At 33.3% G+C, this 12,524-nt stretch overlaps 1 protein-coding gene across 1 annotated transcript; it reads right to left on the bottom strand.

Annotated features, from left to right (window-relative positions):
* Window positions 1-2,986: 2,986 nt before the first annotated feature.
* LOC107620896 (uncharacterized) lies at window positions 2,987-11,921 on the bottom strand. Its single transcript, XM_088492807.1, has 3 exons — window positions 11,378-11,921; window positions 11,222-11,296; window positions 2,987-3,255 (listed from the first exon to the last, which is right to left on the bottom strand). Exons 1-3 carry the CDS (start codon window positions 11,919-11,921, stop codon window positions 2,987-2,989), a joined length of 888 nt encoding a protein of 295 aa, XP_088348933.1.
* Between the last annotated feature and the right edge of the window lie 603 nt (window positions 11,922-12,524).

Raw genomic sequence — 12,524 nt, 5'->3', positions numbered from 1 at the left:
ACTTTCTTCTCCTATGCATCGCGTCACCCCTGTTCTCTCTGCAAGCGACGCTGCCGCTGTGCACCTTCTTCTCTCCTCGGTAACGTCACACCATTGTCATCATCTTATCATATTAAAACTAATTCTAACTCAATAATTTATTTAATTTTTAAAAATAAAATTTTAAGATTTTATTATTAAAATATAGAAACAATTTTAGATTGGTGAAATAAATAAATTTTATTTATATTCATAAAATAGTTATTAAATAATAATAATATATGAATAAAATAAAAATATCTAATAAATTAAATATATTATAAGTCAAAGTTTAAATTTGATAATAAAATAATAATATTATCTTATATTATACAATTTGAATTAAGTTTTAAAAAAACAGATTTATAATTCGATTCGATCTATGTAGTTTGTTAAAAAAATAAAAAATCTAATCAAATTTAAATTAATACAATTTTCGTCGATCGATTTTTGATTTAAATTAAATTAAAACATTAATTTTATCTAAATCAATTTGGATTTAAACCCTCCATTCTTTTACCTATAATACAAGACACATCAATGACAAGATATGAGATAAAGAAAGAAAAAATAGAATGAAACTAATTTTGCAAAGCATCAAAACTCACGATGTTCTTTATATAATTTTTTTAATTAAAGCAGCTATCCATTAATATATAGGACAAAATTGTACATTTTTTCAGAAGTTTTATGCCATCTTTTCTTTTTCTTAAAAAAAAAAAGACCTGACAATTCAATATATTATTCTTATTCCATCCTGTGAATATCCGAATGAGACTTTGGATGCAAAAGCTGGTGGATATGATATGTATGTAACTAGAAACCTATAATCAACCTCTGCCATATTTGGTTAACCTCTGCCATATTTGGTTAACCAGTTTCTTTGAGTGTAGTCAATTTCATAGTTCAACATAAACAAATCAAGCTGGCATCCGTATCATCTTATTAATTCTGTTATTATATATATATATATATATATATATATATATATATATATATATATATATATATATATATATATATATATATATATATATGCTTTCAAAAAGTTTCACCTTAAAAGTCACCACATATGGTTTCGTGTAGTTACGTATGATCACAATCCTTATTATGCATAAAACTCTATTACAGATGTGTCTTTGTCAACTACTCGAAGCTCTCTTCAACAAACACCACACCCCCTTCACCTTGGATAGAGTAAATATATAATAACAGGACCACCTTTAAATAATACAACTTTATCATCCACTTATTACTTATTATTTTTTTTTCATCTTATCCTCCAAACTAACAAGTTAATAATTAATTTATTATAAATTTAAATTATATTAAAAAGTCTAATTTAATAAATTACTGCATACACTAAATAAAATTTAAACTCTAATACTTATTTAAACGAACGAGTAAAATTATTCGACTAACTCAGGTTATTTTATTAGTACTTATTATTTGATGTACGCATATACTGTAACTTTACAAAAAAATAAAGGTGAGTTTTATTCAATTTCCTCTAAAACAACATGTAAATTACTTTGTATGACAATGCACATTTTAATTAGATGTTTAATTTTAGTTTGAGTTAATTTAACCCACTAAGAGTTAATATCTTAACTAAAGTAGTAGGGCCATTTTATAATTAAATAATTTTATAAGATGAATGATTATATAATTTCTGTAAATATTAAAAAGTAAATTTATGTCTTTTACTATTGTTCTGAAACCCAATACATCACAGCTCCCATTTCTCTCTGAACTTGAAAGAAAAAATCAACTCAAGCCCTACCCACCCATTGACCCAGTCCCGCCGCCTGCAGCCTCCGCAGCCACGCCAACCACTGCAATCAACTCAACCCCGCAGCTCCGCAGTAGCTTTATGAAGGTATGGTGTTTGATATAACTAATAAAAAGTTACTATTGAATAAAAGATTATTATCTGCTGCTATTTTTTTCATTAGTTTCCTGGTGCCATTTTTCCTTTCTATAGAACATATGTGATTGCGTGGTGAAAGAGTTGGAGACATTAGGTGTTTCAGGGTCTTTTGGCTCTAAGATGTCTGATTATTTATAAGTAGCCAATAAAGTAAAAGGGTATGACTTAAGAAGGTTGAATGAATCCACTGAATTGGCAAGTGATGTTGGGCCAACAAGCATTTTGATAAAGGATCCAAGAAAAAAAAGAGGAAAGCATAATTTGGGGGAAGAAGAAAAGATTCAGTTTTTAGTATTTTAGTAAATTATACAATTATCCATTTTGGGATATAATTTAATTTTAAAATAGTTTAACCATAGTTAACATAACAACCAATTAAAAAGTGACATATTATAGAGGATAATTTAAATGTTATTATAGGAAAGGTAGAATAGAATTTACCAAAAATAAAACTAAGATCATATAACATTACTATGTATATATTGTCTTTCTCTCTATTTTGTATTATTATCTAATATTTTCAAGTTTAAATTAGATAGATAAACGTGGTATGATGCTAATAATGTTATTTTATCTTTTTTTGTAAAACATGACGCAAATTTATCCTATAAATATAATTTTAAAGATATCAATGTGAATATATATAAATCAGAAATTATTTCGATATCTCATTATTAGAAAATTATTTATTATAGATAGATATTTTCGACAAATTTTATCCCACAGAAATACAGATAGATTTTGCGAGAGAATTTTTGTCTGAAACAAAAAAAAATGAATTAACATGAATTACAGACGGAAAAGAGAATCTGTCGATAATTCTGTCAAAAAAATTAAGTTTTTTTATGGAAAATAATTACCGATAGAAAATCTGTCTGTATTTAAATAAACAAAAATACTGTATTTTATTAAATTATTATAATATTCTGTCGAAAATATTAAAATAAAAATTGGCATTACGAGCTCCTCCTCATTTCACATCTCTATCCCCCGCGCTTCCACACCCATCCCCTCTAAATGCTCTATCGATGGCGCCTCTCAGCCTTGCACTGCCATCGCACCTTGCGCCGCCATCACACCTTGAAACTCCGTCACACCTCTTCCCGACTCTTCTCTGTGTTGCTCATGTTGTTCCCTTTCGAACCCTAATGTGCATTTTCCTGCCACCGTCTTCGTCGCCTCCGTCTTCGTCGCCTCACCTTCTCCTGCGTTCACTCTTTCTACCTTCCCAGTGTTGCCCTTCGAGATTTTCAAACCGTACGTCTTCCATTTCTCTATCCCTTTCTGAGATTCGCACTGTCCTTTCCCTTATTTGAATTTATGTGTATAATACCCTAATATGCAGATCCTTATACTCGAGTCATAAGCCAATGATATTACGGTAATACGATTCAATGTAGAATAATAATAAGAATATATATGTGTGTGTTTAATGAAAGAATTAGTAAACAAGAAGCTTGAAAAGGAATAAAATAAAACCGCGAACGAAAGACACTCTCGTACATAATTAAATAGTCACTAGTCGCGACTTGCAAAGTTTAGGCCGGCTAGGGTACAGAAATTTAAAACTAGTTTGACAACAATATTCCTATCTCTCCCAAAGATACATCATCGCTTCTATAGCAAGTTACAAATTAAACATTTACATACATCATATTGAAGTTTTTTCAACATAAAAAAGAGAGATTCTAAAGTACAAAACAGAATCAAATAAACTTCGCCGCCGTCCAGACGAATCCAGCTCACTACTGAGCACCAGGAGCTGCATTTGAAAAACAGAGAATATATACGGAATGAAAACTCCCGACTCATGGGTTTTCAGTACGGTAAAAGTGTCAAATAAATACAATGCACTATAACATAAATTTACTAAGCATATTAAACTTCTTATCTCTTCATATCCATCCTAAGTTTTCACTAATCCATAATTTGGCAACTATCATAAGAGATTCTAATTCTAACCCAATATTCTTCATACTTTCACTACCTTCCAACCGAATAATCCAAGAACCGAACCATCCCTCAAGTAATTCAGCTTTTATACAAATACAAATAATACAGACAAGTAATACACAAGTAAGGCAAGTAAGACAATTAGCAAATAATCATGAAACATGTACAATTAGGTAAACCAAAGTAGTTAAATAAATTCAAACAATTCAAACATATACATATGATGTATGTCTGCCTTATGACTGATGAGTCTCATCTGTCGGTTATAAAGCCAACCCGACATGTCCGGTAGCTAATCCTGGACAGAACACCACAATATGGAACATGTATTACTCGTCTCTCCATGCCGGTGTTTCACCCAACCCATAATAGGTATTACTCGTCTACTCAGGTAGGTGCCTCAAACCATAACCCAGGTAGGAATTACTCGTCTATCCACAGGCCATGACTCAGATAGGAATTACTCGTCTACCCATCATCTCGGATAGGGATTACTCGTCTATCTTCAAAGCCTCATATCGAATGGGAATTACTCATCTATCTATAAAATCATAACTCGGATAGAGATTACTCATCTATCTACAAAATCATAACTCGGATAGGGATTACTTGTCTATCCCTAAAGCCATTACTCAATATCTCATCAATTCGTGTATCTCCTTCTTCAACTCCTCCGATACCAATTCTATCTTCTTTCACTCACTAACCCTTACTTCGTGACTCAAAACCTTACTAATAAATTTCAATAAGAGTTTTTAGAGGTTTGGAAAATCAGAAGAATGTTTAATAGTTCAAAAATAGTGAATTTCCATCAAATCAATAGTTTCAGGGGTTTGAAAACTTGTCAGAAAGGTCAAACGGTGTAAAATAGAGTTATTGTGCAAAACAGGGTAGTGTTCGTACGCATAAGTGTTGTGCGTACACACCCAACAGAATGACCTTCCTAACCTGTGCGTACACACACACACACACACACACACACAAAAGAAATTATGGTTTTCTGCATTTAGAAAAATTTCAGTTTTCTACACCTAATTTTCGATGTCCATAACTTCCTCTAAAAAAATTCCGATTTTCACAAATTTTATACCGTTTTAAAGCTCTTGAAATGATCTTTAATTTGAAATAGGTTTCATTCAAATCCAAAATTTGAGGCTCAAGTTATGAATCACCGAAGTTCATTAAAAATCAAATTTTACCCAAAAAGTTCAAAACATCTATTTTCCAAATCCTCATTTTCAAACCAGACCATTATCAACCAAATCAATTACAAAATACTCAAAATCAGTACTAAATACTTATCAACCATTTATCAATCATCCAACCATTTGAACTATTCAATCCTCAATTCCTCAACTCATTCAAAGTTCTCAATTTAATATACTTCAAGTTAATACTCATCAATAATTAACACAACAACATTTGTTCATATATCAACTCATATTCATTCAACCAATTCATACTCATACCCCCCACAATACCCCTAATCCTCATCATAATACAAGCATCACTCACCTTTCTTACCTTTTTCTGGCCTCTGACCCAAATTCACGGCCTCCGACCCAAAATTTATCAATTCAATATATATATATATATATATATATATATATATATATATATATATATATATATATATATATATTACTCATAAATATATAATCATTATCCAATCTCAACATTATCTATACCAACATCAATTCCATAATACCATATCAATTCCCTCCATACTAATATCAATCTCGTCCATACATCCACTACACATATCAACATATTCAAATATGCTATTCAAGTTTATTCCTAGGGACATCTAACCTAGGAATTCACATTACACCACACGATACTTAAATGAAATTTAAATCGTACCTTAATGACAGCGGTTTATACCCAACATATCACAACTCAAGCTTCCAAGGCTCTCAATCAACACCAATAAGCTTTTAGCCACCAATACCTTGTTCCAAGTGCTCCAAATTCAACCAACAACACTAATATAACTAAGTTCACATATACATAAATCTAGGGTTCATAAAATTGATAAATCATAATGGTTGGAGGGTTTCTTACCTTAACCCATAAAATTTGTTGATGAAACTCATCAATTGACTCATACTAAAGCACCCTTAAATAACCAAATCTATTTTTTTTGAAAGCTTGTTTCTTGTTTCGATTGTACCCCAGTAAAAATGGATTTCTCCTCATTATGTATGACTGAATTGAAAATCATTTTTGGGGTTAGGATTTTGTTCATATTGACTAATTTTTTTCGGTAATACAAGATTGATCCATGGCTCTGTTTTTATTTTATTTTAAAGCAATTTGTTTGTATTATGTCAATGAAGTTCATTATTTCTGCTGAATTTTTATTCTAGTGTTGGTTTAAGATTTTTGCATTTTATTTGTGAAATTACCTTATACCTTAGTTTTCCTATTGACTCCATACCATATGTGAAGAATGGTCCCTTTCATCTATATTTGGAAGTAATTAAAGCTGAGTTTCATAATGTCAATGTTTAAAGCGAGTGGTTAAGGGCATCCAACAATCATCTACCTCATTTGCTCTAAAGAAAATCCATAATTCTTAAGAAAATCAATTTGTTTTAGAATATGTCTTTTTGTGAGGCTAACTATCTGTAGCATCTTCTCAACAATTCTTCCAAAATCATTAGGATTCAGTACAGAGTTGAGTAAACTTCTCTAATTCACAAGCTTTGGCTGAAGGAACTACTGCAATTTCATTTAAAAGAAAAGAGATATATATGCACTAGTTTGGAATTACAGTTTATTATTTAAGGATTAATTTGATTAAATTTTACAAAATTATCATGCTGGGGACCAAGTAGGTGTCACTTGTGTTTGCTGACATGTGACTTAACGTGCTAAGTCAGATTATGTTAATATTGTCAATAAGAGAAGTGACAGAAGGACTAACGTAGCTAACTTAAATTTTTTTTAGGAATGAATTTGATTAAAAAAATTTTTCGAGGACCAAAATCGAGATCGCAATATCTTTCAAGGATCAATTTAACTATTTATTCTAATAGTACGAGAGTAATTTTTTGTTGATGAGTATGAATTTAGATGAATTTTGCGTTTTTCTTAGTATTTGTTTGGGCGCCGTTAAGTTAATAAAAATAATTTTTTCAATGAAAAAATATTTTTTATTTTTTAGCGTGTTTAATAAATTTTTAGTAGTACAAATAAAATCACTAGAAAAATTTAAAAAAATATATTTTTTGAAAAGTTACAATTTATATTTTTTTAAAAAGATATTTTTTACATAATAAATAAACAAACAATATTTTTATATTATTATATCCAAATATAATTGATAAATAAAAAAATAATTTTGTAAGAGATATTTAACTATAAAATTATTTTTACCTTTTCATAAGATCTTTTAAAAAAAGATAACTCAAAAAATATTTTTTCTTAAAAGCTCACCCAATCAAACCTTAAATATTATTATTAGAAAAAGTTAGGGTTCAAATATGTTGAAAATGATGTTAAAGGAATAATATTGAAATTTAATGTATTTTTTTAATGAAGTAAACAAAATTTTAATGACGGTGTATTTTTGTTTAAGGAAATTCATCTTTTATAAATATAAGATTAATTAAGTGTTTTGCAGTTAATTTTACTAGTGTTCAAATTTTTTATAAAATGGTAATTTACTCTAATTTGGTTAGCAAACTATAGATGAAGATATATTCTTTTTAAAGTGATTGAAATAAATAACTAAGGAAGATATAATAAATATAAAATAAATATAATAAATATAAAATAAAAAAGTGTAAATAGAAAACACTAGTATTAATATTCACTACAATTAATATTTCGATATAATAGAAATGATTTATATATATATATATATATTAGTAACGTATGAAAGAGAGAGGGAAAAAACTTTTGTATATAGGTAATAGAGAGAGAGAATTGTTATTGATTGTGTAAGAAAAATAACAGTGTGTTATTGTTGTACATCAATTCTCTGAGACCTCACTATTTATAGAGATAAAATATTGACTTTTCCAAACTTCATTTAAGTTCAGTTTGGCTTGGGAGTTTCATTCTTTCATAGGAAAAATCAGTCATCCATATAATGAATGAGCATCCACATCATCATGTTTATCACAACACTCCTCCTTGTGTAACACCCTAACTACCAGAGCTCGCGCTTCTGGCTGCGCTACTCTGATAGCTCGGACATTACGACGACTTTTATACTATTTAATACTAAAATATGAGCCTGTTTGAAACTTTAAACCGCAAAACCGCTCCCGAAAATTACTTTCGTTCGATAACGTACATCCATAGATACCATACAACTTACAAAAACTCATAAAGAGTACATCCATATATATACATACATATACATAAATAATATTACAAACATTAACCAATACAATTCCTATCCCTCTTACAGAATAAATCAAGATAAAGGCGATGGTACAAAAATAATAATCTAAAGCAACATAGAGCATCTCAATAACAAAATAAACTCTTCATGACTTCTACGCCCATATCCTGAAAGGGGGAAAAATGTAGGGGGGTGAGAACATCATCCTTGAAAGGGTTCTCAGTAGAGGGTTTTTGGGAATTACTGTAATAGGATACATGAAGATAAACCGTACCAGTGATTCATAACCGTCTTATGCCTCTTTTCAAAAATAACGGTTTACAATGAAAGTAAAGTCGGAAACCTTTTCGGAAAGAAGAACCGTTCAATTCTCAAAAACTCAAACGCCTTTCAAAATGGTTTATCTATGCAGAACCAAAATAGCATTTCATAATTTTATTCCAAACCAAAAACACAAAACCGAAATCAACCATCAGTTCATCTCTTTCCAACCACGGCCCTAGGCCCAAACAATCCAACCAACAACCAATCACCACAATCCAACAGAGTCCCAGATGCAAACACAGATAGGAAGTTCAAGCACAAACAAACAGTTATTACAAGTAGAACAGTTAGCAATTAATCACATAGGCAAACCAAGTATAATATGCACACCCAACCAATGTCACACAAATGCATATGATGCATGCCTGTCCCTAGTGGCTGATGATATCATCTGTCGGTTATAGAGCCAACCCGACAAGTCCTGGTAGCTAACCATTGGACTGTCCCTCTGTCGTGCATCCCCAACTCGAGTTATACTCATCATAAACTTGATCATAATCATGATCCATATCCATCACCCTCACTGGTGAATATTTATCCATCACCATCACTGGTGAATATTTATGGGGGCGAGCTCATCCAGGCCTTTCACAGTGCTCGGCCACACTTACGACATTGGGTTAACAGAGCTTCGAGTCTCAACCTGGAGCACATGGTGGCTAGCCATTGCTACTACCCAGGAAAACCCTCATCTCCAATAGTGGAAGTGCAAAAATCACAATTATCAATAATTCAGCATATACATGCATTCATTCTCATCCATGGATCAACATCCATCTCAGCCATCCGGCTTACGGTTCAGTCCAGAACCAGCCAATATTGATAATCACACACAGCCATTCCGGCTCACGGTTCAATCCAGAACCAGTCAATATTCATAATCATACATAGCCATTCCGGCTCATAATAAAACAGCACTTCCACCATTCAAAATCATCAGATTTATGAAATCGGCATTTAAGCCATAAATCATTTTCTCAATTCATTTCACTTTGAAATCAAGTTTCAACTCTTTTCAGCCTTGGCTTTAAAGATCTCATTTCTCAAATCATCTCAGGCTCATAAGCCACTTTTACTCAAGGTAAATTCCCCTTTTAAAACAATGCCACTCTCGACATCCTCTTTCCAAAACTTCCATAATCATGGCAAGTTAAAAGCCTCTTTGAGATATTCAAAATCACCCATCCAACAATGGGATTTTATAACAAAAGTTTCTCGGCGGAGTCCCAAGTCTTTAGGGGAGAATAACATAACTCATTTCGCCAAATTCATTTAAAATCATTAAAACATTGGCTTTCCGATTTGAGTAATAAAATAGGATCTAAGCCAAACCGAGTCACATAATCATTTACTTCTTTCAAAGCCATTTCCTTTACTTAAACAAAACCGGCTTCAATTCCATAATTAAATCTGAAGCGTTTCAAACTGATAAGAGAATCATTTTTGTTGTGTTAAACTAGAGTTCAAAGGGTGCTCTGAATCTTATTCAAACGTCAAAATAAGGAGGTTCGTCAATCGAAATCCAATTCCTTTTAAAATCACGAAAACTCTTCCAATGGACACTCTTTATGTTTAATAGAGAAAAACATAAACCCGTTTTACCTCTTAAAACAGCCTCAAGGCAAAATTCTCTTTCGAATAACTTGTACCCAAAGACATACTATTCTTCTTAAAAAAATAAGGAGAAATCATGATTCTCTTTTCAATAATTCTTTCAAAGCGTAGCTTCATCGTTTTCATAATTGTTCTAAGTAAAGGTAATAAAAGAAGCCCTAAATTCACAATCCTCCAAGTAAATAGGAAAGACATTAAACTCAAAATTTCCCAAATAACATTTCAAATAAAGCCTCGATTTTTATAGAAATTCCGGCAGCATCTCCCCTAAAACTTGGACTTTGCCACCCGATTCGGGTCCCAACTAAACCGTTCCTCAATCCTTTTCAACAGTCAAGAACCCAAAAATCAATTCAAAATCACGCTAAATCCAACAGTCGCCTCAGTGGCATATCTCAAGGAAACCATTTCAAAATCAAATCAATATCCACCGATTTAACTCATTTCCAAAGCTTTAAAGAAACGGCTCAATAACAAATCATTTGTCCAAAACCAAGTCAATTAAAGTAAACCAGGCTGAATTCAAAAGTGCGTCTGACTTTTCACATTATCAAAATAATTGACTCAATTCAAATCAATGCTCAACGGATCAAACTCAGATTTCAAATCTTTAAAGAATCAACTTCAAAACATTATATTTCACAAGCTGCACAATAATTCAGCCAAACAAACATCCACAACCATTCGAGACAATCCAATGACACACAAGGCAGATACAATCACCAAATACCAATTGTCTCACATCAGTATCCATATGTAATAATTCCAATAATAAACCATAGTTTTCGGAAAGCGCCCCTACCTCAGAACGCAAAACCACAGTCCAAACGCGTCACAGGAACCTTCTCTCTTAACCCAAAATTACCGGCCGCTTGAATCACAGCTTTGTTCACTTTGCAGTAACCACATCAACTCTAATCGCAACACGTAACAAACGAGATTAACTCCCATAACAACGAATGTTACAGCACCTCAACGTTTAACAGGATAGCAACTAAAGGGATTACCGGAACGTAAACGCTTACCGCAAATAAGAAGTGACTGAACCATGAAGCGGCAGCCCTGGTAGTGATTCCGGTAGCGGCAACTTGCAGCAACTCCTAGCACACAGCCGCATCACAACTCTCATGGTAAAGATGAACTTTAATGGAGAAGGAAACTAAAGATGGGTTAAAGCTTACCAAACGACACCAGTTCCAGTGGCAATTTCCGGCAGCAGCAGCGGTGGCCCTTCTCGGCGACCGGAGGCACAGCAGCCATGGCTGACGACGATTCAAGCTCCATCAATGGCGGCTGGGACCACAGGATCCCAGGCAGCAGCGGCGGAAGAAGGTCCCCCTTCGCGCATCCCCCTCTCTCTGTGCGCGAGAATGTGAAGGTGGCCGCGCGGCTCCTCTGCAACGACGGCGGCCACTCCCTCGTTTGGCGCGGCGGCGACCAGGGACTGAGTGCGGCTCCCTCCTTCATGACCTCCTCTCTCTCGCCTGAGTTCTGACCAGCGACGGCGTCGTCTTCAACGGGCAGCAGCGGAGTTGGGAGAAGCAGCGGCGACAGCAACGCCGTCCTCCACCCCCGCGCGTGTGCTCTCGGTTCGTGGGTCACCAAGGATGGTGACGCGGCTCGAAGCCCCAGGGGCGGCAGCGACAAGGCGCGAGTTCGGCCCCTCTTCGACGCCTCTTCTCCGTGACGGTGGTAGCAGCAGAAATGGGTTCGACTGCGAGGCATGGTGGCACGGAGGCGAGGCAGCAGACGTGATCGACCGTGGCGGCAGCAACTCCTTCCCCTGGCCGGCGCGCTTCCTCCCTTCTTTTCCCCATTTCTGTTTTTCCCTTTCTACTTGCCTTGATTTCTGGTTTCACCGTGGATTTGGGTGATAGGAGGGAAAGGGATAGTGACGGCTAAGGGTTAGGGATTAGGGTTTCACTTTTGAAATTTAGGGTTAGGGGCAATTCGGTAATTTCATATAAGAGTAGGGGTAATATAGTAATTGAAACTCAAGTTAAATCCAACACTATTCGTACTTAGAAAATACTATTTGCTCATCAACTTTACAAATTATTTTCAATAAAATGTCCAAATCTAAAAATTAGAAATAATATAATTAATTTCTCTATTTTCTAAAATAACAGTATTAACATTTAAAATATTAATTATTTAATCCAAATCATATAGAAATCCTTATTATTTCACAACTACCAACTTTATAACTTGAATATAGAAAATAATCCAATAATTGTAAAATTGGATAATAATTACCTTAATTATCTTTAATAAAATAATTTCTGAAATTAAGGCTATAAATAACCATATGATTTGAGACTTGATCAT

The sequence above is a fragment of the Arachis ipaensis genome, chromosome B10 (assembly GCF_059453495.1).
Source record: "Arachis ipaensis isolate K30076 ecotype BB chromosome B10, ASM5945349v1, whole genome shotgun sequence".
Taxonomy (NCBI): domain Eukaryota; kingdom Viridiplantae; phylum Streptophyta; class Magnoliopsida; order Fabales; family Fabaceae; genus Arachis; species Arachis ipaensis.
Note: the sequence above shows the minus strand (reverse complement) of the source record. Positions and strands in the feature narration are given on the sequence as shown.

Coding starts and splice junctions, on each gene's coding strand:
- LOC107620896 (XM_088492807.1), bottom strand. CDS start 11,921: ATGCCTCGCAGTCGAACCCATTTCTGCTGCTACCACCGTCACGGAGAA. Junction 11,297..11,377: donor ACTGGAACTGGTGTCGTTTG/GTAAGCTTTAAC, acceptor GCTGTGTGCTAG/GAGTTGCTGCAAGTTGCCGC. Junction 3,256..11,221: donor TCAGTCACTTCTTATTTGCG/GTAAGCGTTTAC, acceptor AATTCAAATAAG/GGAAAGGACAGTGCGAATCT.